A 26940-nucleotide genomic window follows, 5' to 3' on the forward strand; every position below is an offset into this window, starting at 1 on the left:
CAGCCGGCTCTACCCCCACTGCCGCCACTGGTTGCCAGCTGCAGGGCTACCAGAGGGATGATCGGGGGTTGGGGGACCCCCACTGGCACCTACCTTGGCTGGCCTGGGGTCTGCGGGCTGGGAGTAGCTCCTGCGTTGAGTGTCTGCCCCCTGGTGATTAGTGTGTGCCATAGAGACCAGTCCTTCCTCTGGTCCACTGTCGTCGATTTGCATATTAGGCTTTTATTATATAGAATATAAAAGCCTAAGCGACTGCTCAACTGGTCACTATGATACACACTGACCACCGGGGGGCAGACGCTCAATGCAGGAGCTGCCCCTGGTGGTGAGTGTGATCCCACAGCAGGAGCACCACTCAGCCACAAGCCTGGCTCACTGCTGTGAGTGCAGCTGCAGGCACGAGCCTCTCCTGCCTCCGCGGCAGTGCTACCCAGTGGCAGCAGTGGCAGGCCCAGTGGGGCCCAGATAAGCGGGAGCTGCGTGGCACCAGGCCCTGGCTCAGGCTCCTCCCTGGATGCCTGCCACTTTGTGCACTACTACATCCCTCGGGGGATGTCGGACTGCTGGTTTCGGCCTGATCCCCACAGGCCTGCCCCGTGAGGGGTTCTGGATTGCGAGAGGGCGCAGGCCAGGTTGAAGGACCCCACCAGTGCATGAATCTGTGCACCGGGCCTCTAATAAATACAATTCACTATTCACTACAGGCAAAAGCATATTAGTCCAAAGGAAGATTTTAATGTACAGTGTACCCTGGTATTCATAATTTTATTAAACATTTTTTTAAAAGTCCTGCTGCTCATGAAAATAAAAGCAATGGGGATACATCTTCAAAACCAGGGACAAAGTGATAGAAAAGTTTCTTTCATTATTATTTGTTTCTGGGGAAACCTTTATATTCAAATGTTTATTTTTGTTATTTCAGTGGTTTCTGCACAAGGGTTGCAGGCAAAAGACAAAACGGGGTCCAGTGATCCATATGTTACAGTTCAAGTTGGGAAGAACAAAAGAAGAACTAAAACCATTTTTGGAAATTTGAATCCAGTATGGGATGAGAAGTTTTATTTGTGAGTATATAATGTGAGACTATTACAAATAATACAATATTTGAGTATACATTTGCGATAGGCATGCAAGATATACAAGCAGTTATCTCATGTTGATAGTATTTATACAAATTACAAAAAGAATAAAACTAATGTTATGAACTTGCTTAATACTCTCATGATATTTATTATTTATTGTTCAGCTTTGGAAGCAAGTGATAAGAATATTTCAAATAAAATGTGACAGCATTTGGGTGACTTTGCAGGACAAAAAAAAAGATTACAACCTTATCTGTAACAGGTTGACCTAACATAGCTAGGAATTACAGGCTTGATTCAACAATACTTTGACATCTGAAGATTTATGGCTAAAGACAATGAGAGACTTTGGATAACACCTGGCCCATCACCAGCCTGTGCTGATGGAATGGTTGCTCATAACTTTTACAACCTCTCATTTTCCCAGGTCATTTATTTTTAAATCTCTTATGTCTTGTACCAAACAGCAAGAAATCATTTTTTCTTTCAAGGATTCTTTTCTTTTTTCAACTCCTTCTTGAAGAGACATAAAATGAGTTCCAATAATCATTTGGTAGAAACGAAAATCCCTAACCATGAATATAAAGGCAGTCCTTTTTTTTTTTTTCCCTACTCTCTTTGCTAATAGTTTCAACATGGATCTCATTAGCATGCTAAGTAAGCAATCCCAACACAAACTGCTTGTTTGGGAATATGGGCAATAGTGTGTAAGAGATATGGAGTGTCTTGTGTATGGAGGCTGATAAGAAATGGGTTTGGAAAATCAGTTGAGACCAAAACAGAGGATACCATAGACTGACTTAAGGGAATTGGATTGTTTCTCCCTTAAAGACTGATGGGAGTAACTATTCTATTTTTTTAATTGAATTTATTGGGATCACTTTGGTTTCATGTGTACAATTCCATAGTACATCCTCTGCATATTGTGTTTTCACCATCCCAAGTCAAGTCTCCTTTCATCACCATTTACCCATTGATCTCCCCTTTATTCTCTTCTACCTCCCCCAACCCCGCTTTCCCTCTGGTAATCACCATTTTGTTGTCTATGTCTAAAAGACTTTTGGGGTTTTAGTTGGTTTGTTTGTTTTGTTTAATCCCTTTAACTTTTTCACCCATCCTTGCAATCCACCTCCCTCTGACAGCTGTCAGTCTGTTCTCTGTCTTCGAGTCTGTTTCTATTTTGTTTGTTAGTTTATTTTGTTCATTAGATTCCACATATAAGTGAGATCATATGGTACTTCTCTTTCTCTGACTGGCTTGTTTCACTTCGCATAGTATTTCTTTGCTTTTTAACAGAAGACAAGAAATTAATCACTAGACATGAATTCAAATTCCTAAGGCAGTCAAGTAAATGAATAAAACAAGATACCAGCAACAAAGGGGAGGGACAGGGACTGTGGCAAGCCTGACAGCAAGTGACTGATAGAAAAGGGACAGCTTCCGTCACAATGCAGTCGTGCAGATGCAATGCAGCTAGAGCTTTCTCGGGAGAAGCTGGAAATTTTAAAGTGTAAAAACAGCTTTATTAAGGTATAACTGACAAAGCATAAAATCCACATATTTAAAGTGTACAATTTTACATTTTGTTATATGTATACCTCCATGAAGTCATCACCACAGACAAGATAGTGAGCATACCCACCCCCTCAAAAAGCCTCTCATGCCCTCAAGCCATCACTGAACTCCCCCGAAGCCAAGGCAATCACTGAGCTGCTTTCCCATGCTATCGGGAATTTTTCATTTTCTAGAATTTTATACAAATAGGTAATTCAGTATGCACACTTCTTTGGTGTGGTTCCACTCAGCAGTTATTTTGAGATCCATCCATGTTGTAGGGTTTAGGAACAGTTTTTTTATTGCTAGGCATTATTATATCAAAATATCAGAGTTTATGCATTCATCTTATGATGGAGATTTGGTTTGCTTCTAATTTTTAGCTATCCTACCTAATAAAAGAGTAATATGCAAATTGACCGCACCTTCGCTACGCCCAAGCCACGCCCACCAGCCAAGCCATGCCCACCAGCCAATCAGATCGGTATACAAATAAACCCGACCAAGATGGCAGTTAATTTGCATACATAGGCGCCCTGAGCTTACCCCCTGCGACAAATTGCAGGGAGCTAGGGTCCGCTCTGGCACCAGACCGAAAGCCTCCACCAGAGGCTTTTGGCCTGGAGCCGGAGCAGACACCCATCTCCCCGCTTTAGATGGATGGTGGGCATGGAGGACACCCAGCTCCTCATTCTGATTGGATGGTGGGCATGGGAAGCAGACCCCCTGCCATCGAAAGCGGGGAGCTGGAGGCTTTTGGCCTGGTGCACGAGCGGACACCCAGCTCCCCTGCCATCGAAAGCGGGGAGCTGGGTGTCCGCTCCAGCTCCCCGCTTTTGAGGCTTTTGGCCTGGTGCACAAGCGGACCCCCTGCCATTGAAAGCGGGGAGCTGGGTGTCTGCTCAGGCACCAGGCCAAAAGCCTCCGGAGGCTTTTGGCCTGGTGCACGAGTGAACCCCCTGCCATTGAATGCAGGGAGCTGGGCATTGCTTCAGCCTGGTACACCAGCAGACCCCCTGAGATTGATCACCTGGGCAGGGAGCTGGGGGTCCGCTCCTGCCCAAGAGGCTTTCGGTCTGGGCAGGCCTGGGCAGGGGCTGAGCCGGTGATCAGAGGGAGCTGGAGGGGCCTGCCTAGGCCTAAAGCTTCGGCCAGTGGCTTTTGGCCTGGGCAGAGCCCAGCCCTCCATTGGTGTGAACTATAGAGGAAACACCTTTTCTGACTGCACATTGGCTAAGTTTCCTGTATGCCACTGGTAATATTCTTAGTAACTTGGGTAATAAGAATCCAAAAAGGTGATCTAGGGTTTTTCCACCACACTTCTGGAGAATAAAATGAAGGTCCACTGCTGGAAAGCTAAGAAATGTTATATCCTGCCCTAGCCAGTTTTAATCAGTGGATAATGCCTCAGCCTGCAGACAGCAGGGTCTGGGTTTGATTCTGATCAAAGGCATGTACCTAGGTTGCAGGCTCCTCCCTGGCCAGGGCCCAGATCAGGGCTCATGCAGGAGGCAACCAATCAAAGTGTTTCTCTCTGTCTTTCCCTTTCTCTCCCACATTCTCTAAAAGTCAATGGAAACATACCCTCAGGTGAGGATAAAAAATAAATAAAGAAATGCATATCCTATGAAAGACACATCTTGAAAATGCCTAAAGAAAGTTGTCATTTTTTCTTGGTGAGGGGACTGGAGTCCGTGTTGATGAAAACACCTTGGTGGCTGTGGTAACTGACAGTGGCTGCAGCAGTGGGGTGATGGGGCTGGTGCCTTCCTCTGACCAGCCTGGTTGCCTCCCACAAAGGGAGGCTAGACTGCGGCTTAGGTACACTCCCTGTGGGGCGCGGGCCTAAGTCGTCAGTAGGACATCCCCTGAGGGCTCCCAGTATGTGAGAGGGGGCAGGTTGGGCTGAGGGACCCCTGACCCCCAGTGCACGAATTTCGTGCACCGGGCCCCTAGTTAAAAATAAAGCAGTTAAAAAGACTTGTGCATACATATGTGTATGGACACATGTTTACACCTCTCTTGAACAAATACCTAAGAGTAGAATAGCTGGATATATAATAGGAATATGTTTAATTTTTAAGACACTTTCCCAAGTGGTTGCACCATTTTACATTTCCACTACCACTATATGGGAATTCTAGTTCATAAAAATATGTCCAACACTTAATAAGACCAGTCTTAAATTTTTGTCATTCTAATACGTGTGTAGCGGTATCTTACAGTGATTTTATCTCACATTACTCTAATGGCTAATGACTTTAAGCACCTTTCTATGAGCTATCCTTTATCTTTTTTAGTTAAGTGTCTGTTCAAATATTATACCAATTTTTGGTTTTGCATTTGTATAAATGTTATAATTTCATGTTTTACATTTAGGTCTATGATGCATTTTGATGTAGTTAATGAATATATTATAAGTTGTAGGCTCAATCTCATCATTTTATATATGGATATTTAAACAGCACTATTTTTTCTCTGCTAAATTGCTTTTGTACATTCAATGAAATTCAGCTCTCTCTATATGTGTGGATCTATTTGTGAATTACCTATTCTCATCCATTGATGTATTTATCCATCTGTATGCCAATACCACAAGGTCTTGATTACTACAGTTTTACTTTATGTCTCAAAATCAGGTAGTGTTATTCCTCCAACTTTTTCAAAGTTATTTAAGCTATTTTAGAACCTTTGAATTTTTTCCATATAAATTTTATCATTTTTCACACACATGCATTCAAAAAAGCCTGATATAATTTTGTTGCCCTATATCCCTGGCTAAGATTTTCAGCATGATGCTAAATGGAAGTGATAAGACCAGACATCCTGGCCTTGTTCCCAACCTTAGATGGGACACATTATTGATTAACTCTGATATTAGCTGTAGGTTTATTGTAGATGCCATTTATCCAGTCAAGACAGCCATCTTCTATTCCAAATACACCAAGAGTTTTGCTCAGAAATGGATTTTGTATTTTATCTGAAGCTTTTACTACATATATTGAAAAGATCATATGATTCTGAATGCCATTTTAAAACTTTACTCTGAAGATATTGCTCCAATGTTTTTATGTTTGAATTGTTTTCTTGTTTTTGATAAAAAATCTGTGGTGCTCATTTTTGTTCCTCTGTACATGTCATTTTTTTTCCTCTACTTGCCTTCTTAAAAATTAAATTTATTGGGGTGACATTAGTTCATAAAATTATATAAATTTAAAGTGTATAATCCTACAATATATCATCTGTATATTGCATTGTGTGCCCATCCTCCAAAGTCAAATCTTCTTCCATCACCATATATTTGACCTTCTTTGCCCTTTACCACCCTCAGTTTATGATTTTGTTTTCTTTATTCATTTGTACAACTTAATTATGGTGTGCCATGGTGTAGTTTTCTTTATGTTTTTGTGCTTAAGCTTTGTTGAGCTACTTGAAACTGTAGGTCTGCTGTTTTCTTCAAATTTGAAAAACTTTTGGCCATTATTTCTTTAAATATTCTTTCTGCCCCTACCTTTTGGAGATTCCACATGTATATATGTATTAGATCTCTTAAGGTTGCCCCACAGCCCAAAGATGCTTTGGTTTTCCTTTCTCTCCATCTCCTTCCTTCTCTCTCTCTGTACTTCACTTTGGATTATTTTTATTGCTATGTGTTTAAATTTAGTAACTTTTTTATTTTGTAATATCTAATCTATTGATTCAAGCCACTGTATCTTTCACCTCATATATTTTATTTTCTATCTTGGGTAATTCAAATTGGATTTTTGCATTTTCCGTGTCTCCACATAGCATTCTTCTTTTTATTAAGACTATTATTTTTAGAGAAGTATTAAGTTCAAAGATAAATTGGGGGGAAGGTATAGTTATTTCCAATACATCTCCTACCCCACATCTGCATAGCCTTTCTCCACCATAGTGGTGCATTTGTTACAACTGATGCTCCTACATTGGCACATCATTATTGCTCAACGTCCATAGTTTATATTACGGTTCACTCTTGGTGTACATTCTATGGGTTTGGACAAATTTATAATTACATGTATTCATCATTATGGTTTTTTAACTGCCTTAAAAGTCCTCTGTGCTTGACCTATTCACCCCTTCTCCATCCCATGGCAACCATTGATTGTTTTACTGTCCCCATATTTTTGCCTTTTCCAGGTCATATGCAGTTAACCCTTAAGCAGCTGGGGGCTTAGGAGCACTGAACCTGCACAATTGAAAATCTGAATATAACTATTGACTCTACAATCAGCCCTCTGCATCAGCAGATTCAATCAACTAAGGATCCAAAATAATATTTTGGGTCCACAGTTAGGAATCTGCAATTGGGAAACCACAGTTAGGAATGAAAAAATATTGGCTTTGATCCATGATTGGTTCAATCAGCAGATGTGAAACCCACTGATAAGAAGAGCCAATTGTATTTATTGGAAAAATATCTGCATATAAGTGAATGCTTGTATTTCAAACCTATGTTGTCCAACTGCAGTTGGACTCAGACAGCCTTTTCAGATTGGCTTCTTTCACTCAGTAATATACATTTAAGCTTCCTCCATGTCTTTTTGTGGCTTGATATCTGATTTCTTTTTATCACTAAACTAGAGGCCCAGTGAATGAATACATGCACAGGTGGGGCCCCTAGCCTGGCCGGCAATGGGGGCCAATCAGAGCCATCTCTTCCAGTCCGGATCCTGATCAGGGAAGTTCAGGGCAGCAGGCTGGGGGAAGGACCGCGGGAGGTTGGCTGTGGGAGCACACTGACCACCAGGGAGAAGCTCCTGCATTGAGCGTTTGCCCCCTGGTGGTCAGTGCACACCATAGAGACGGGTTGTTCTGCTGTTGGGTCAATTTGCATATTAGCCTTTTATTATATAGGCTAATATTCCATTATGTAGATTATTTGTCCATTCTCCTACTGAAGGGTATCTTGGTTGCTTCCAAGTTTTGGCAATTATGAGTAAAGCTTCTATAAGCATCCACATGCAGGTTTTTGTGTGGACATGTTTTCAACTCCTTTGCATAAATACCAAGAAGCATGATTGTTGGATCTTATGACTGGAGTATGTTTTGTTTTATAGAAGCTGCCAAATTGTCCTCCAGAGTGGCTGTACCATTTTGCTTTGTCACCAGCAATGAATAAGAGTTTCTGTTGCTTCATATCTTCTCTAGCATTAAGTGTTGACAGTTCTGGATTTTGCATTCTAATAGCTGTGTAGTGGTAGCTCATTGTTGTTTTAATTTGCATTTTCCTGATGACATATGTTGTGGAGCATCTTTTCATATGCTATTTGCTATCTGTATATCTTCTTTGGTGAAGTGTCTTTTAAGGATTTTGGCCCATTTTTAATCAGGTTGTTTCTCATTGTTGAGTTTTACGAGTTCTTTGAATGTTTTGGATAAGAGTCCTTTATTACATGTGTCTTTTGAAACTGTTTACTCCCCATCTGTAGCTTATCTTCTCATTCCCTTGACATTTTCTTTCTCTACTTAATTCTTTGAATGCATGCAAAACTCTTTGTTTTTTAATCTTTATTTTTGAAAGTATTACTTAGATTTTCCTTTTCCCTCCATTAACCTCCTCCAGCCCACTCCTATCTCCTGGCAGACCCTCACCACCCCACTGTCTGTGTCCATGGGCTATGCATATATGCATACGAGTTCATTGGTTTATCTCTTCCCACCCACCCTCCCCTGCCTTCCCTCTGAGGTTCAACATGCAAAACTTTTAATAACTGTTTTGTTGTCCTGGACTGCCAATTCTAATGTCTCTATCCATTCTTGGTCAGTTTTGATTGATATATTTTTTCTTCTCATTATGTGTTGTATTCTTAAGCTACTTTATATGCCTGGTAATTTTATATTGAATGACAGACATTGCAAATATTACCTTGATGGTTTCTGGGTATTTTTGGCATCCTATGCATATTTTTGAGCTTTGTTCTGGGACTACATAGAAATAGTTTGGTTCTTTAAAACTTGCTTTTGAATTTTGTTAAGTGGGAATGAAATAGTGCTTTAAAAAAAGGAAAATTATACCTCAGTACTGAACCAAGACTCTTCTGAGTCTACTAACTCATGAATGACAAGGTTTTTTAGTTTGCCAAATAGAAACAAGCACCGTGTCTGGCCTTTGGGAATGCTGAGTACTGTTATATGCAATTAATTTCCATGACTCTTAACCTGGCCTTGGACAGTTTCACCACATACATATACTTATTATTGCTCAGAGGATTGTTTAAGATGAACCCTCTGGCCTGGCTGGTGTGCCTCAGTTGGTTGAACATCATCTCATGCGCCAAGAGATTCAATTCTTGGTCAGGACACGTGCCCGAATTTTGGGCTCTGTTTCTATCTCTCTCTCCCTCTCCCTTCTTCTCTCTCTAAAATAAATACAAACATATTAAAACTTAAATAAAAAGATGAACCTTCTGCAGCTTGTTAGAGTTTTTCTTCTCTTCAGCTCCCTTCTTTTTTGGTAGTATTCCCTATGACCTCTGGTGCCTTTGTCTTCTCAGATTTTCAGCTCTGTCTTTTTAACTCAGAGAGTTCAATGGGTTCCATCTGGGTTCCCTCTCCTCGCACAGTGCCTAGAAATTCTCTTGACAGTAAGCTGAAGTAATGAATAGTAAGACTCACCTTATTAGTTTTTATCTCCTTATTATCACTGCCCTTCATTGACAGATCCCTGGTATATTTAAAGCCATTGTTTGATATATTCTGTTCACTTCTTGATTTTTTCATATGGGAGAAATCTCTAGTCACTATTATTCCATCTTAACTACAATAGAAAATATTGAAATCTGAATTTAATTGATAAGCAAAACAAAACAGTATGAGAACCAACATGTATATGAAAACAACATACAACTTCTGGAGATATTTGATCCATAGATTGAAGGTTGAAACTGTGAAATAAAGCATCCACCCCCCCAAAATGCAGTAGTACAAATATCTATTCTATTTTTTTTTAATCCTTTAAAGGGTTCTTGAGGAATCAGCTGAATAAGTGCATGTGAGGCAAGACCAAGATAACTACTACCCAAAAGAATTAGATATGACAGTACCCAGTGCTCATTTCAGGGCAAGAATAGTGTTTGTTCCCACTAGACAGGCTATATTCTATATTCTATATTCTAATTGGCAGTTTTCATATAATTTATTATACTGTATGTCTCTGTTTTCCTTTTGCTAGAAAGCATCATCTATATTGTCAATAACAATGTACCTATTTTTAAACAGAATTACTTCCAAAGAAAAATAATTCTAATTTTAAACTATTGCACTCTTTCATCCCGTCCCCCCTCCATCCCCCTTTCCTCTGACAGGTGTCAGTCTGTTCCATGTATCCATGCCTCTGGTTCTATTTTGGTCATTAATTTTGTTCATTAGATTCCATATATAAGTTAGATTATATGGTATTTATCTCTCTCTGGCTTATTTCTCTTAGCCAAATATCATATATATATAGCCCATGGACACAGACAATAGTGTGGTGATGGCCGGGGAGGGAGGGGTGAAGGCATACAGTATAATAAATTACATGAAAAATGGGTGAAGGTGGGTAAAGGAGGGGGGATGGGGGACATCTGTAATAATGTCAACAATAAGTTAAATAAATAAATAAATAAATCCACTGCAGTACTGTGAATGTTATATATATACATGTATGTGATTTGCATAATTTTTACAATATTTTTCACTTTCTTGACAAAATATTTATTATCTTTAAGGGAAGTTACACTCACAATTATCTTCTGTTTGTTTTTAGAATTTTAAAATGAATGCCTAAATTTTCAACAGTAATTCTCTTTGTTGCTAGTTTTCTGAACTATAAGATTCCATTTTTAGTATTGAGTTTTTATATCACTGTGCTTCTAGTAATACTATCTTGAGTTTACCTGTGCACGCTTTCATCTTACAATGAAAATGGCATGACAGTTGCAAACCCATCTTCCATTATAAAGAGTTTTCTTTTGCAGGAGGAAGTGAATTCATAGTGAATTTATGTGCAGATTTATAAAAATGCATACATATCCTGGATGAACTCATCCATGCCTCCCATTACCTTGGCAGTTCTGCCCTGTGAACTGGAGTGTAAAAGCATGTCCCTACATTCTGAAAATAGAGTGTCTTATTAACAGTATGGCTTTAGTTTCCTTTTGGGGCAGTTTACTTTAGCTCTTCTAATATGAAAAATTGAGGCAATAATACAAGATTGTTGAGTTTGTTGAGATAATGTCTATATATCTCATGGCACTTGGTAAGCATTAAACGTGGTAGTTGTATTATTATCATTATTAGCATCAGTGGCACAATCCCATCCTTTATGGTGAGATTCTATGCTTTAAAGCAAACCTGGCAGTATTACTTTCATTTCAAAAAAGTTCCAACCTGAATAGTGAGACTGAGAGAAGACCAGTGAACAAAATGCGGTAAAATGACAATGCTGCTGATACAAGATTTAGATAACTGAGCATAGGCAAAGGATCTGAGAGATTGTTTTATCCAACTCCCTCATTTTAATGATGAGGAAATAGAAACTCAGGAATAGAAAGCAGCTGCCTGTTGTGAAGCCACAAATAAGATACAGGTAGAAATAAAAAAGTATATATTTTTTCCTGCTTCCAAACTCTTCCATTAGAAAAAGTGCCTTTGATTTGAACAAGGCACATAATCACAAAGCTAGTAATGAAAATGAAGTAATTTTTAAAATTTTTTCTGTTTGAAAGCTTAATCGCTCCCACCCCCCACACACACACAATTGGACTTTGATGCCCTCAAGAGTTAATGCTAAGTAATTTCCATTTTAATTTGATCTCACTCAGCAATGGTTAAAAAAAAGTAGCTTGAAATTTTAATCTTCAAACACTATGAATGTTGTGTGATTCTAAAATGGGGTACTCTGCAGAGCATTTGCAGAGAATGGAGGCATGGCCAACTAAGCCTTTGCAGAAATATGGGTTAAGAGGCATTGTAAACTCATGTAATTTTTAATGTATCACTAGGATTAATTAAGATAATGTATATTAAGGTGCTTAGTATTACATAAATCTAAGGTGTTTGTTATCTTGCTCTTTGGTAAGTTGTATATTTGATCATTCCATAATTAATTTAACATTTGATTTTGTGTTTCTGTGCTGCGGTTAATGAAATATTTTATGCTTATCATATATCATTCATTCCCTTGGGAGGAAAGGAAGTAAGTTTCTCCCAGTGGATTCTAGAGAGAAAATGGCAGTGTAGTCTTCCCGTTTTAATAAGAAATGTTGTGTTAGGAGACTTAACGATTTATGTATATATTGATTGATAGTATGTTTTGTAGGGAACTCGATAGTTGATCCTTGGTGCTTTATTTTTGCTAATTTCTGAAATAAAAACAAAAGTGCATGCTGACTCTTACCTAGAGGGGATGTAGGTCATAACTGCAATAGCAGACGTGTTTATTATTCTTTTAAAATTGGTATTACGCATTGAAGTAAAGAATTATTTTAAAAACAGAAAATCTAGTTAATACAGTGCCTACGGGAGGAGTGCAAACATGCCCTTATTTATTTAGACATGTACATTCTACTTATGTAATTGACTGGACAGCCAGCTCCACTTGCTTAGTGGGCTATCAGTTCAATTCCACCCACACTTTCTGAGTGTCCATTATATGCAAAGCACTGTACTAGGTTCATGGAAAGTATTGACTTGAAGAGTGACTTCATGCTACACCAAAAAGCTACCTGGCCTGCAAGTTTATAAACCCAAGTTCCAGATTGTTCAGGATCTAACATGTTTCTTGATTCCAGGAAACCCCTTAGTTATGTGAATCTCATTTTTACAGTGGGCAATGTGCAAAAAGAATACTGTCCATTTGACTCAGCGACGGCATTGTGAAGAGGCAGTGTGCATGGAAGCTCTTTTAACACATAAGCTCAGGAATTCATAACGCCGTTGTGCAGAGGGCTCTAATTGCCTCAGCCCTTTGGAGCATATGGTAGCTGCGTTCAATTCACAGCTACCCAGATGTGGTGGCATGTAGAGTGCCTCAGGCCCATGGCTCGCCACCATGCCATGTGCTGCTTGGCCCAAGGCTGGCTATAAAGCCTCAAATAAGCTTACTAGGAGATAGCTTATTTAATACTACAATTGAACTAAAATATCTTCATAGCACAGCAGATTAATATTTTAAAATGACAGCCTGAATGTAATCAAGGGTTTGATTTATTGCCTGTCTCTCTAGCACAGGCTTTTCCTGGGCTACATGGGAAGGGAATATTTCCTTAGTTGTCTGAGCGTTGGAAAGTCATTTGTCAAGAAGTTACCACAATTGTCTAAAGCAAGACGAAGTTTAGTCACAGTTTATGGGATTAGAAATTTGTTAACTGATCATGGTCTATGTTGTAAATATGCCAGGTACTAGGGAGATATCATAACCATTACTGCTGTTCACTTAGAAAATTGAATTGAGTCATTACTGATCCATATAGAAGTGCCAGGTATCATTTACTTCATTACTACTTCATACCAGAACCTAAAGGCTTTGTAATAATGAGAGGGAGGCGGCTGTGAAAAGAGACCTGGACTGAATTCAGTAAAGTATGAACTTAGGGTTACCAAAGAGAATTGATTCACAGTCAACAAACAAATTTTAGATCAGAACAAATGCTTTGAAACAGCACTGTGAGAGTCTATTGGCCAAGATGTAAGGGACATGTAATTCTCATAGTTTTATACAAAGGATCAAATAGAATTCAACCAAAAAAAACCCCAAATGGTTAGGGAGCAAACTCTGAGGGCAGGGCAATGAGGGCTATCCTGTAGGAATCCTTCTTACTGGGAAGAAAGAGAAGGCCCACATTTAAAATGGTCTTTGGAAAAGAATTAGCATGGAGCACATTTTATTGTGTGGACACAGAAAACTCTTGTAGGAAGCCAGGAATATCCAAACAACAAGAACTCCAAAGGGCAGCAATTATTATGCCCTTTTATTTACCTTTTTATTTTTCTCTGTTTGTTCATATGCATTTCTTATGCTCTGTCTCTGCCTTTCCATTATATTTCCTTTCTCTCTCTCTCTCTCTCTCTCTCTCTCTCTCTCTCTCTCTCTCTCTCTCTCTCTTTCTGTCTCTATCTCTCTTATCTGTCTCTCTGCCCCTCTTTCTTCCTCCCCCCTCTCTCCCTTCGTCCCTTTTCCCTCTGTACTCCAGTGTCGTTCCTAATCACTATTCAATAGCTTTGGTATCATGAGCTTCTGTGTGATTCATAATAGCCTACGCCCTGTGGCCATGTGTCTTTCAAGTCTAGTATTCACAGTTTGCTTCCAGGAAGTGTCTGCCTTTTTTGCCAAATAGTCCAATTCATTGTAACAGGACAGACCGTACAAGTTTTGTGTTATGGGTCAGACTGTGATAGTGGTGGTTACACGGGTAAATACATATGACAAGACCTATCAACTTATGCATTTTAAATATGTACAGTTTATTGTATGTCAATTATATCTCAATAAACTTAAATCAACCTTCAATTAAAAATTATCACTCTGTTAATAGAGTCAGTACTTCATTAACTATATATACTCTACAAATTCAAGATGATATAGAGCTGCTGCTTCTGGGTGGGATCATAATGATGATGACAACCACACAATGATGGTGTCAGTGGCCCCCATCACCACTGCCCCTTGTGTTCTGGCAGTTTGTAGTTTACAGTGTTGGCCTACATACCTAGTATCATTTAAATCCTAGAAGAAACGCAGTGCCATCGGCATTTGTATCCTCACATTTACGGCTGAGGAAAACGAGTCTCTGACTTTCCTGAAATTATAGGTAGCAGAGCCCCAGACTCTGCCTTTTCCCCCTAAGCACTAGACTCTCCCTAAAGGTTTCTGGAGGCGCTACTTTGCACGTAAAAATCTACATTTATCACAGCTTACTCATTGATTTGTGTGTAGGAAACCATTACTCAACATTAAAAGAATGTGCTATCTTAGGCACATGTATGTGCATTGGCCATTTCATTAGTTATCCAACATTTCAGAGCTTTTTAAAAAAATACATTTTCCTTAATGATTTTGATCTCCCTCAGGAAGAGAACCTCCTAAAATATTGTTGGGTACAAAGTAAACCTAAAAATCTAGTCAGTTTTTTTCAAATGACAATTTTTTACCAATGAAACTACCTTTTATAAACATTCACTGTTATTTTTTCTTTTTATTTTGTACTGTTGCTTCACCCTTATTTCTCCCTTCTTAATGTTCCTTTCTTTGTACTTGAAAAAGATTCTTTTTAATTCTCAGAGAAATTCCAAAGGTATATATTTCTTCTCTGTGTGTGCTCCTTGAGCATTATTTGGTGAACTCAGATATTTAATTTTGAATTAGCATCTCTAGTATAATGAAATTTTTTCTGCCTAATGAAATTTTGACTTTAGACTTCACAATTTGTTTGTTGTTTTCTTTCAGTTATGTTTCTACCTAATACACTTGGGTGCTGCTTTGGATTAGAATTGGACTTGAAGGGACAATAAAAGGAACAACATGTATTTTGGCTTAGTTGTAAAGCACTGAAATATGCTGTAGGAAGCAACCTCTTGAGCTATTATTATGACTAGATCTTGCCATCCTCTCACTCTGTCCTCACAGAACTAAGGGGAAAGTTAAGAAAACACAGGATGGAAAACTACCTAGGAGACATTTAGCATGCCTTTGCACCTCAAGCTGATCTATAGGGCTCTTTCCTGCATCAGAGGTTTGTTAGTTTATGAAACTTTACTGTTGACAGAGACGTAAGTACGTATACTTGTTGGGAAAATTCCATCCAAAAAGGGGAACACTGTTGTTTTTAACACTGCTAACGTAAGGGCCACATTTAAAGTGTTTTAAAGCATCCTTAATTAAATATTTAATTTTCAGTCAATTGTTATTTATACTTTTCTTTGTTCCAAGGGAGGAATTAAAACAACCAATCCGGTTTTATTTTTCAATTGTGTGAAAAATACAACTGATTGGAATGAAAAATAAAAGATCCAAACCCAAACTATTTTGTCATGCAGTAGTAAAGTTGTGGCAATAATGGGAAGTTGGAGAGAATTGAGTTGCTGATATATTTGTGCACTGGAGTTCTCAGAGGTTGAGGCCTACCCTAGAGTGAGGTGCCTTTTAAGTACAGGTAGAAGCCAATTGACAATTAGAGTCAGTCCCCTTAGGAGACTGTTTTTGGGTAGGGGATCAGTGCAGCATGTAACTTAAGAGTACCTCTTTTGTGAATGCCATGTACTCAACTGGCCAACTTTCTGACTATCTGTGGCCAACTGGCCCTGACCTAAGACCTCTGACCATTTTGCCCAGCTTTTACTGTGCCTTTATCTTTATGCTGACACCCTACACTCTTTTCATCCCTTATTTAAAATTATACCCTCTTACAGTAATGTCTTCTATTACAATAAAAAATCTTAACTTTTCATCCTCTGGAGTGTAGTGTTTTTTGTACTTTTTAAAACATGTTTTTCATTGATCAGATTAGGTTACTCTATTTTCATTACACAAACTTTTAGAAGTTGGAAAACATTGCAATAGATGTTTGGCTATATTTTTCATCTAAATTTTTTTAATAAATATTTATAATGATATAGATTCAACTTTAGTTTTCAAGACACTTGAGTTTGCATTTTAACAATACAGAGTGACCAAATATTGAACTCAAATACCACAGGTGCTGTCAGGTGGTTTGTTGTGTTTGTGCAGCAGCTTGGTATTTTTTCCCTTTTAAATTCCATCTCTTTGCATTTTTATAACATCCAGCGAAAGAGTCCAGAGAGGACTGAAGTATAACCAGTGTTCTATTTGTGAATTCTTAAGTACAGTTGCTCCATTCCAGATAATTGGTTGAAGCTTGATTTAAGTGGAAACATTCATTGAAATGTAGGATTTCCTCACATTTCTTCTGTTCTTTAGCAATTCCTTGGTGATTTGTGCAGTTTTCCATAAGCCCGGGCTGCGTTGCTGATATTTGGAATGCTAGATAAGTAGTGTTTGCCTCTATGATTGCTGCTTCTGATTCAAGCGTGGTGTTCAGATGAAGTTGGTCAGACAACTGATGCAACTGCCACTTGCTGCTGACATTTCCATCATTGCTTTAAAGTTTCTTGGGAGAATAGCAGCTCATTGTTCTTGGGAGAATAGCAGCTCTTCTAGCAGAGAGTGGAGGGAAGAATCTAAGAGAAAGGCAATCTAGGTGGCTATAGAAATGAATGCTGACAATTCTGTTTTCTTGTCAGGGATACATTCTGGCTATTTAGTTTAACCCCTTTTCTCTGCCATGAAATAGGCATAAGTTCTTTAAAGGTCTCTTCTATATGCAGGAAGGGGGTAAGAATACTTTTCGTGCATTTTTTCCCTTTTAAAATGGACTGGTATGGTAAAGTAGGAAGTATTGCACAAATATTATATATACATATTTTGTTTAATGTATATATACATATTTTGTTTAATATATATGCTCCCTAAAAATCAATATAATATGAAAAAGTAGTTTTCATTACCTGATTAGCAAAGATTAAAAAGTGATAATGCTCAGGATTAATGAGAGTATAGAGAAATATGTATAAGAATAAACAATTTTTTTGCAGGATACATTAGTAATGTATATGAATGTATGTCTATCTGTATACAGATGTATATGTAATCAATATAGATTTATTTTGGCCTAGAAAACCCACTTTTAATAATTAGCTAGACTAAAATATTTTCACAAGTTCATAAATATATACACACTAGAAGCCCAGTGCACGAAATTCGTGCACAGCGGGGGGGTTGTCCCTCAGCCCAGCCTGCACCCTCTCCAATCTGGGACTCCTGGAGGGACGTCCAACTGCCCGTTTAGGCCCGATCCTGGGTGGGATCAGGCCTAAACGGGCAGTCGGACATCCCTCTCACAATCCAGGACTGCTGGCTCCCAACTGCTTGCCTGCCTGCCTTCCTGATTGCCCCTAACCGCTTCTGCCTGCCAGCCTGATCACCCCCTAACCACTCCGCTGTCAGCCTGGTTGATGCTTAACTGCTCCCCTGCCAGCCTGTTTGCCCCCAACTTCCCTCCTCTGCCAGCCTGGTCACCCCTAACTGCCCTCTCCTGCAGGGTTGATCACCTCCAATTGCCCTCCCTTGCAAGCCTGGTCCCTCTCAACTGCCCTCCCGTGCAGGCCGGGTCCCTCCCAACTGCCCTCTCCTGCTGGCCATCTTGTGGTGGCCATCTTGTGTCCACATGGGGCCAGGATCTTTGACCACATGGGGGCAGCTATATTGTGTGTTGCAGTGATGATCAATCTGTATATTACTCTTTTATTAGATAAGATAGAGGCCTGGTGCACGGGTGGGGGCCAGCTGGTTTGCCCTGAAGGGTGTCCCGGATCAGGGTGGGGTTCTCTTGGGGCGTGGGGTGGCCTGAGCAAGGGGCCTGTGGTGGTTTGCAGGCGGGCCACGCCCCCTGGCAACCTAAGCGGAGGCCCTGGTATCTGGGATTTATTTTCCTTCTACAATTGAAACTTTGTAGCCTGGAGCAGAGCCAAGACTGCTGCTCCCTGTGGGGCGGCAGCCATCTCTGTGGCAGTTAATTCACCTTCTACAGTTGAAACTTTGTTGCCTTAAGCGGGTGAGCCCGGCCAGGGTGTGCTTTAAAGCTTTGCTTCCCCTGTTGCCGCCGGCAACCCTGGCCTGCTCTCTCAAGCTCCATTCTGTTGCCATTTGTTTGAATTTGTTTACCTTCTATAATTGAAACTTTGTAGCTTGAGTGGAGGCTTAGGCCTGCAATGGCTATGGAAAGCTTGGCTTGCTCTGTTACCTGGGAAACCTTGCTCTCTGTGGCTGTAGCCATCTTGGTTTGGGTTAATTTGCATACTCACCCTGATTGGCTGGTGGGCGTGACTTGGCTGGTGGGCGTGGCTTTATGTAGCGGAGTGATGGTTAATTTGCATATTACCATTTTATTAGAGAAGATATAATTGAAAGCAACAAACAGACTTTCAAATTACAGGGGGAAAGTTAGGGAGAGGTGGGGGAGATAAGAAATCAAACGAAGGACTTGTATGCATGCATATAAGCATAAACAATGGACGCAAAACTCTGGGGGGTGAAGGCATGTATGGGTGTGGGGTGGGCGGGGCAGTGGTAAGATATGTACACATATAATACCTCAATAAAAAAAATTAAAAATAAATAAATAAATATAATTGAAACATATTTGACATATAACACTGGAAATTTAAGGTGTACAACATATGGATTTGCTACATTTATATATTGCAATATGATTGGCATTGTAGCTATAGATAGCACCTCTATTGCATCACATAGTTATTTATTTTTATGTGGTAGGAATAAGTAATATCTAGTCTCTTAGTAGGTTTGATCATTATAATGCAGTGCTGTTATCTATTTTCACTACACTGTGTGAAAATAGACAACAGTACTTATTTATCTACTAGTTGTAAGCTTGTACCTTAAACAGCATATCTCTTATCCCCCCACCCTCAGCCCCTGATAACCATTTTACTCATTTTTATGAGTTTGAATTTTAAATTCTATATATGAGTGATATCATATAGATATTCCTGTTTTCTGATCTCCCTTTTCCTAAGTTTTCTCTTCTTTCATATCAAAATAAACACTAAAGTGTTTTGTAAACACGTTTCTTACCTTAATTTCATAAATATTAATTATTAATACTAATTGTTTTAATATTTAATAACTAAAACAGCTATTAAAATAAGTTTATTTTGCAACATTAATGTCTGGGGACATATTAGATATAAAAGCAGAATATAAAACTTTCAGGTATTCTGATCTAATTGTGGAGCTGGCAGGGGCAGGGAAATGGATCGTACTTTATAAGATCATACTTGCCCCTTGGTTCTATGATCTATTACACTACAAAAACTTGCTTTAGCCAACTCTAACTGCTCATGCATAAATTCCCCTTCACTTCCTTTCTTTTTTCAAAAGTGCTGCTATTAATAAAGTTTATTTTTGTTCTTGTTTTAATGGTCTTTTATATCATTGATTGGTAAAATGGATATACAATGCCCAAATCCTACAAAGAAAAATCTCAAGAAAACTTAAAAGTAAAATGTTAGGTACTGTCTTTTTAAAAAAATCCAAACTTCCATAATTAAATGGTCCTTGATAAATGCAGGTGGGAAAGTTGCTGTGCATTGTCACTGGGTTTCGAACTTAGGGTTTGTCCATTTCCTGTCGTGGAATTCAAAGATAATAGTGTTGGGGATCTTGATTCAATAACAAATCAGACACCACTATTGCAATGGAAGTGGTTTACATAATTTATAATAAATCACTGAGAGGAAATGTAAATGTTGAGTATCTAATAGTATTTCCATTTGGTGGGTCAGAGTTTAAGGAATTAAGCTGTAACTAGAGAATTAAATTACTGTTTGAAAGACTGCTGCTGCTTTGCCTCAGGATGGCTCTTGCAGGTTTCTGGCTGATGATCTCTTAATCAGTGCCCTGCCTTCCAGCCTGAGTTAAAATGGAATTATTTACAATTATTAAATACTAGAAGCCTGTTTGCACGAAGATTCGTGCAATAGACCTTCATTCACCTGGCTGCCTGCACCAGTTTTCCGCCGGCACCAGGGACCCAAGCCTTGGCTCTGGCCACCGCCTTCTGCCTTCTTTCAGGGTCGGGGCTTGGCCCAGGGTGGTGCCGCCAGCAGCGATCTGGGCTCCCATGGCTGGCCCAGGTCAGCCGCTCAGCGATCGGAGCGGTGGGAGGCCCTGCTCCTCTCGCCGGCCCGGGTCTGTCAGCCGCTCAGTGATGGGGGATGGGGCAGTGCGTGGGGGCCGCCATCTTTAATGGGATAATTTGCATAGTGCCCTGATTGGCTGTGGGCATAGCGAAGGTACGGTCAATTAGCATATTACCCTTTTATTAGGTAGGATTTTAAAATACAACTTTATTGATTGTAAAAGAAAAATATTTAAAAATCAAAATTTATACTAATTATACGACCTACTTTTTTATATATACACTCATAGCTTATTTCAATGTGTGTGTGTGTGTATGTAAATATTGAATATCTGTCTTATTAATTTGCCTATTAACAAAACCTGGTCATTTAAAATATTACAGAATTTTATTTGCTATATTTACAATATATAGCTAGAATTTTACATATTCTCAAAAAATATAATTTTAAAATTGCTGACAGTGTTACATGTCCCCCATTTTTCCCTTTTTGCCCCCTTCCACTCAACCCCTACCCACCTCAGGCCTTCCCCACACTATTGCCTGTGTCCATGGGTTATTTATATATGCATATATGTTCTTTAGTTAATTTCTTCCCACCCCTCCATACCCCTCCCCACTGAGATCTGTTATTCTGTTCTATGTATCCATGCCTCTGGACCTATTTTGTTCATCAGTTTATTTGTTCATTAAATTCCACATATAAGTGAGATCATGTAATATTTATATTTCTCTGACTGGCTTATTTTGCTTAGCATAATACTCTCCAAGTTCATCCATGCTGTCTCAAAGGTTAAGAGCTCCTTCTTTTTATAGCCACATAGTATTCCATTGTGTAAATGTACCACAGATTTTTTTATCCACTCCTCTACTCAAGAGCTGTTTCCAGATCTTGGCTATTAATAATAATGCTACTATGAACCTAGGAGTATTAGTATTTTGTAATATATTAGTATATTAGTATTTTGGGATTCTTAGGATATATTCCCAGAAGTGGGATCACTGGGTCAAAAGGCAGTTTTATTTTTTATTGTTTGAGGAACCTCCATACTGTTTTCCATAGCAGTTGCACCAGTTTGCATTCCCACCAACAGTGCAAGGAAGGTTCTCTTTTTACCATATCCTCACTTTCCAAACCAGCACTTGTGGTTTGTTGATTTATTGATGGTAGCCATTCTGGTAGATGTGAGGTGATACCTTATTGTAGCTTTAATTTGCATTTCTCTGATGATTAGGGACCATGAACATTTTTACATTTTCTATTGGTCATCTTTATGTCCTCTTTGGAGAAGTGTCTATTCTGGTCCTTTGCTTGTTTTTCAATTGGATTGTTTGTCTTCCTGGCGTTGAGTTGTTTGAGTTCTTTGTATATTTTGGAAATGAACCCCTTATCAGATGTATCATTGACGAATATATTCTCCCATACACTAGGTTCCCTTTTAATTTTGTTGATGTTCTCTTTTGCTGTGCAGAAGCTTTTTATTTTGATGTAGTCCTAGTTGCTTTTTTCGTCCTTGCCCTAGGAGATATATCAGTGAAAATACTGCTACTCGAGATGTCTGAGATTTTACTGCCTGTTTTCTTCTAAGATTTTTATGGTTTTGTGACTTACATTTAAGTCTTTTATGCATTTAGAGTTTAATCTTGTGTATGGTGTAAATTGGTGGTCTAGTTTTTTGCACATACCTGGGCAATTTTCCCAACACCTTTTATTGAAGTGGTATGCATTTGGGCCATATCCAGGAAACTCTAAATATGAAAATATTTGCAGTGAGACCATTTGTTAAGTTGGAATGAATAATTATATTTAAAAATTAGTTATTTGGATGGCTGCCCAAAGAAAATTGGACAAATAGTGATCGACTCTACAGAGATAATGGTGCCTATGAATTAAAAACAAAACAGCACGCGCGCGCGCACACACACACACACACACACACACATACACACAATAATCCTGAGTCCCCAAAGGCAAAATGTTTTCCCTTAACAATAAAATAAATAAATAAAATGAGTCCTCTCTTTAAGAATGAAAAATCATAAAGTTAGTCATGAACCACTCTATTCAAAGGGAATTATTTTTAATTAAAGAAAAACTACAAAGTAAATGGTCCTAGCAGTACTTATTTTATTTATCAAGAGTTTGTACAATAAAATACCTCATTCTCTAATAATAAAAAGGGTGAATTCACTAACTGGCAAATTAAACCAGGAGTCATGATTAGCTAATAAATCAGCTTGAAAATGGTCTAGCAGATTAAAATTTAATGGGACTGTGCTTTTTCTCTCTATTGTATGTGATAGATTTTTCTCGTGTGTGTGTAGAAATTTCTCTTGTTAAATTTTGTTTAGTACATGAGCCTATTGAAATGCAAACCTTTATATTTTCATAAAAGTCAAGATCTGTGAAATTCATGTTAAATATTTAAGGAATAATTCAAAACATGGCAAGAATAAAAAATAGTACAACCATGTCTGCAAGCGTGATATGACTGAGATGGGAAATTCACTAAGTCAAAACTGAAGAAGACAGAATGCAAGAAAGAAATCCGCTGCCCTCAAAGGAAAAGATTGAATCAGAGAAGCAAGAGGTGGATCGTAATGAGGCACACACTGGCAATGTGCACTTGCATCCCACAAGCATTGCCTTCTCATTTTCTTTCTTTTAGCCATTTAACTTTGTAAGTTGCAAGGAGGTTGGATCAGTTTAAATAACGCTGCTGCCCTTTTTCAGATCAGAGAACTGACAATGAAGACCGCCGCGCCTGCCTCTCCCATCTGCCCGTCTGGCTGGCAGGGGAGGAAAAGAACATGCGTGCTGGTGAAGGAAGAAGCTGGGTGGGAGGCAGTGAAATCTAGAGTGAAAAAGAAGCTGGTCCAAGGGGTCCTGCAGGCTGTAAAATACAGTCTGATCAGAGTGCCTTTTTTGTTGTTCTTGTGCCAATGATATTAATTATTGAAATGTACAATTTTTAATATGCAAAAGGTTTTAAGACCTGAAAAATATAGTAACAGTTAATAAATTAAACACATTTTATATCACTTTATGTACTACTAGAAATTAACTTAGTAGATCCTTCAAATTAGTTTCCCATGTGATTGAATTAGAATTTCACCCAGTTTCCCATTAAGCCACAATTGTGGCTTAATCAAAAAGAGATTTATTTTATTCAACAAGAATTCCAGGTATAGGCATTTGAGGGCCATATATTAACTCAATTATCTCATCAAAAAACAAAGCTTACTCTGTCTTCCTGTTTTAACATCCATGTAGGCTACTCTATATCCATGTTGCAGGGTAATAGAAAATAAAATAGAAGAAATAGGACCAGAAGAATTTTGCTTAGATCTCATTGGAAGAACTATATCAAGTGGTCATCTGTAGTTGCAAGGAAGGCTGGGATATTGCATAAAAGTAGGAAAGGGAAAAGAGGGGTTGCAAGTTTGTTGCATGAACAAACTTATACAGTATTGCCACATTCCACCTTTGACTAACTTAAATGTATATGCAAATTTTATATCTCTATAATTAATTCAAATTAATTCATCCCCTCCCTTTCATGGCAGGTAATCCAAAAATTATATCCGGTTACTGCATTTAGTTTTAAAGTCCAGGATCTATGGTAGTCTCTCTACCACTTCCAGGTTTCGCTTTGTGATACTTGGACCTATAAATTGTCTCATTCAGTAAGAGGGAAAATGGGAAATTCATGACTGTTGGTATATCTATCCTGCTGGATAGATATACCTGCGGGACTCAAGACTTCCTATCCTAGCAGTAGAAGTAGTTACTTGGCTAGCCAACATGGCAGGCCCAGGTACTTTTGGGGAGGGTAAATTTTTTATTATCCATTTTCCTCCAATTCTCTGGTTGTACCTCTTGGGAGAACATCCTTGCAGTTTGTCAGTGCTTACACACTCTAAGCAGGTACTGTGTAAAGTGACAGTAAATGAATGAGGGCTCTAAAATTGATTAAAAGGCCATATATATATATATATATATATATATATATATATATATATACACATACACACACACATACACACACATATAACTATATATATACACATATAACTATATATACTATATATATACACATAACTATATATATATGTGTATATATATATATATATATATATATATATATAATAACTATAACTATAAATTGGCACCATCCCAGGAAATCCAGGCATATGGGCCATATGGTCTTCCTAATTGGGAAGAGAATGTACTTGGACCCCACTTTCTATTGTTGTGACTCAAGAACTTAGACATTATTTTAAGTATGGTTATAGCCAGTCAAACTAGAGGCACATTTGGGAACACTATTCCCTGAAAAATTTACCAGGCTTCCAGGAGATGGGCTTCAAGCCAATTTTATGAGTAATCACATAAGCTGAGAAATTGTAACTCTTTGCTACTGGCTCCTCTGTTCTGACTAATTCCTCTCAATCTAATGGCTTCTGTCTCGGGCCCTACAATATAGTATGTCAGCATGAAATTACAACACCATTAATTGGATATTTGCCGCCAATTTCTCCTTCATTGTCACTGAGAGACTTCCTAAAGGAAGATGTTTGAAAAGCTCTGGGGCAATAATTGTATCTCTTTTTGAAGTTGCACTTAGAAACCTCTGCTTGTATAGGTGCATTTTTATATCCAGAAGCAACTGGCTTTTCTCTACCCTGCAGGCTTCCAAATTATGATCTTCTCAGTCAATTTACATGGCAGGACACAGGTAGAGTGATCCCCTCTTGGCATAGCTGTGCTCCCTTGTATCTCTACGTACAGATTGTCTAGCTGTACTTTGAGTGCACCACTCCTGTAGTATATTTTTGAAAGCAGAGAGGTTTAATAAGCATACGCCAAAATTCTGAGTTTTATTTCCACCATTCATACTAAAAAAAGCTTCAGTTGGCATATTGTTGGAATTCTAAGATATAACGAGCACATTTTGACTAGCTTTTCTGCCACTGAATTTTTAAGTGCATTGTTTTTTTCAGCCTGAGGTAGTTAAATCTTTACTGTATTCCCATAGCCTCTCACAGAGTCAGTTCCTCATTTTAAGTTCTGTTATTGCAACTCCCTTAATTCTTTTAAAATTACTGTTAGTCTGTATCCTTAGTTGAAAATAACAGTTTACTCTAGTTAGCTTATGTAGAAAAATATTATTTCATAGACTTTTAGGTTGTTCGAGAATGTTTGGAGAGGTCAGAGTACCAGCCTCTGAAGCTACTATGCAGAAACAATGTCCAATTATATCATAGGGTTTCTTTGAAGAAAACACCATTGCCACCACTGATCAATACTTTTGCCCCTGACAACTAAATACCAGACACTCTACATCAAAGTACTAAACCCTCCACTACTGCTGTTGCAAAAAGAGCAAAACCCAGAACACTGCCTCACTTTGCTAAATTTTGAGTTCAGATCTTACTTGAATGCAGGTCAAATATGTTGACCATAGCTGCAAAGGAATCTAGCAACATGAGTTATCTGTGATTTATCAAAGGAACAAAAGGGGACTTTTTTCTGCTTTTATCAAATTCTGAGTTTTAAGTTTATGGCATTGGTGACTATTTTTATTGATACCCTACATTTTATTTCATTTTTTCTAAAATAACAATGAGGCAAATTAGATAGTAGTTGGAATTTTTGTTTCTACATATACTTTTCATTGCAGAAGAATTAAAACCTTAGTCATATAATATTAATTTGGGGTAAATTTCCAAATATTTTGCTGTCTATATATGATTCCTACCATATTTTCAGGCATGTATTGTTTATAGTTATCCTTGGACTTTTTAGTAGAAGGTAGACAGCTGTGCTGTTATCTACTCTGCTCTCCTTGGTTGAAAGTGGGCTTTGTTAGCTTCTAGGGATATAGTATCATGAATTAATTCTTTCTTTCTTCCTCCTCACTATTTCCACCACATTTTACCAATAAAATAGCTATCAAATTTGGAGAATTTGATAATTGTTATATTTCTAAGAATTATAAAATTATTTTCCTTCAAATATAATAAAGGGGATTTTATTTTGGAAAATCTTTGCAAATTTTTTTAATGAAAGATGCACATTAGAAACTGTGTCAAGGATAGAGATATTAAATAGGCTCTACCTTCAAAAAGAACTTATGGAATAATTACATAATAATATGACCAGTATAGATCAAACACTATGTGTCTATCATGTGCTAAATGCTGTAAGACATTATTTCACTTATTTTCCATAAACGTAAGATATTTATTATTACCCCTTATAGATAAAGAAAATGAGATTCATAGAGGTTAAGTCATAGCAATAGTAGTTCTCCCATTCAGTGGGTTGTCTTTTCATTTTGTTGATGATTTTCTTTGCTGTGCAAAAACCTTTTAGTTTGATGTAGTCCCATTGGTTTATTTTATTTTATTTTTTTTAGTTTCCCTTGCCTGAGGAGATATATCAGAAAAAAATATTGCTACGAGAAATATTTGAGGTTTCACTGCATATGTTTTCTTTAAGGATTTTTAGGGTTTCAAGTCTAACTTTTAGGTCTTTAATCTATTTTTAGTTTATA

The 26940-nt window shown here is 38.2% G+C and overlaps 1 protein-coding gene across 1 annotated transcript in view; it reads left to right on the plus strand.

Annotated features, from left to right (window-relative positions):
* Positions 1–26940, plus strand: part of UNC13C (unc-13 homolog C) — a gene marked incomplete at both ends in the record, with an annotated part of 518328 nt that overhangs the window by 229364 nt on the left and 262024 nt on the right. The window contains one exon of the mRNA XM_079768690.1: positions 923–1064. Coding sequence (XP_079624816.1) covers positions 923–1064 — 142 coding nt within the window. The remainder of the gene's footprint in view (positions 1–922; positions 1065–26940) is intronic.

This window comes from Cnephaeus nilssonii (genome assembly GCF_951640355.1).
Source record: "Cnephaeus nilssonii genome assembly, chromosome: 4".
Classification (NCBI taxonomy): domain Eukaryota; kingdom Metazoa; phylum Chordata; class Mammalia; order Chiroptera; family Vespertilionidae; genus Cnephaeus; species Cnephaeus nilssonii.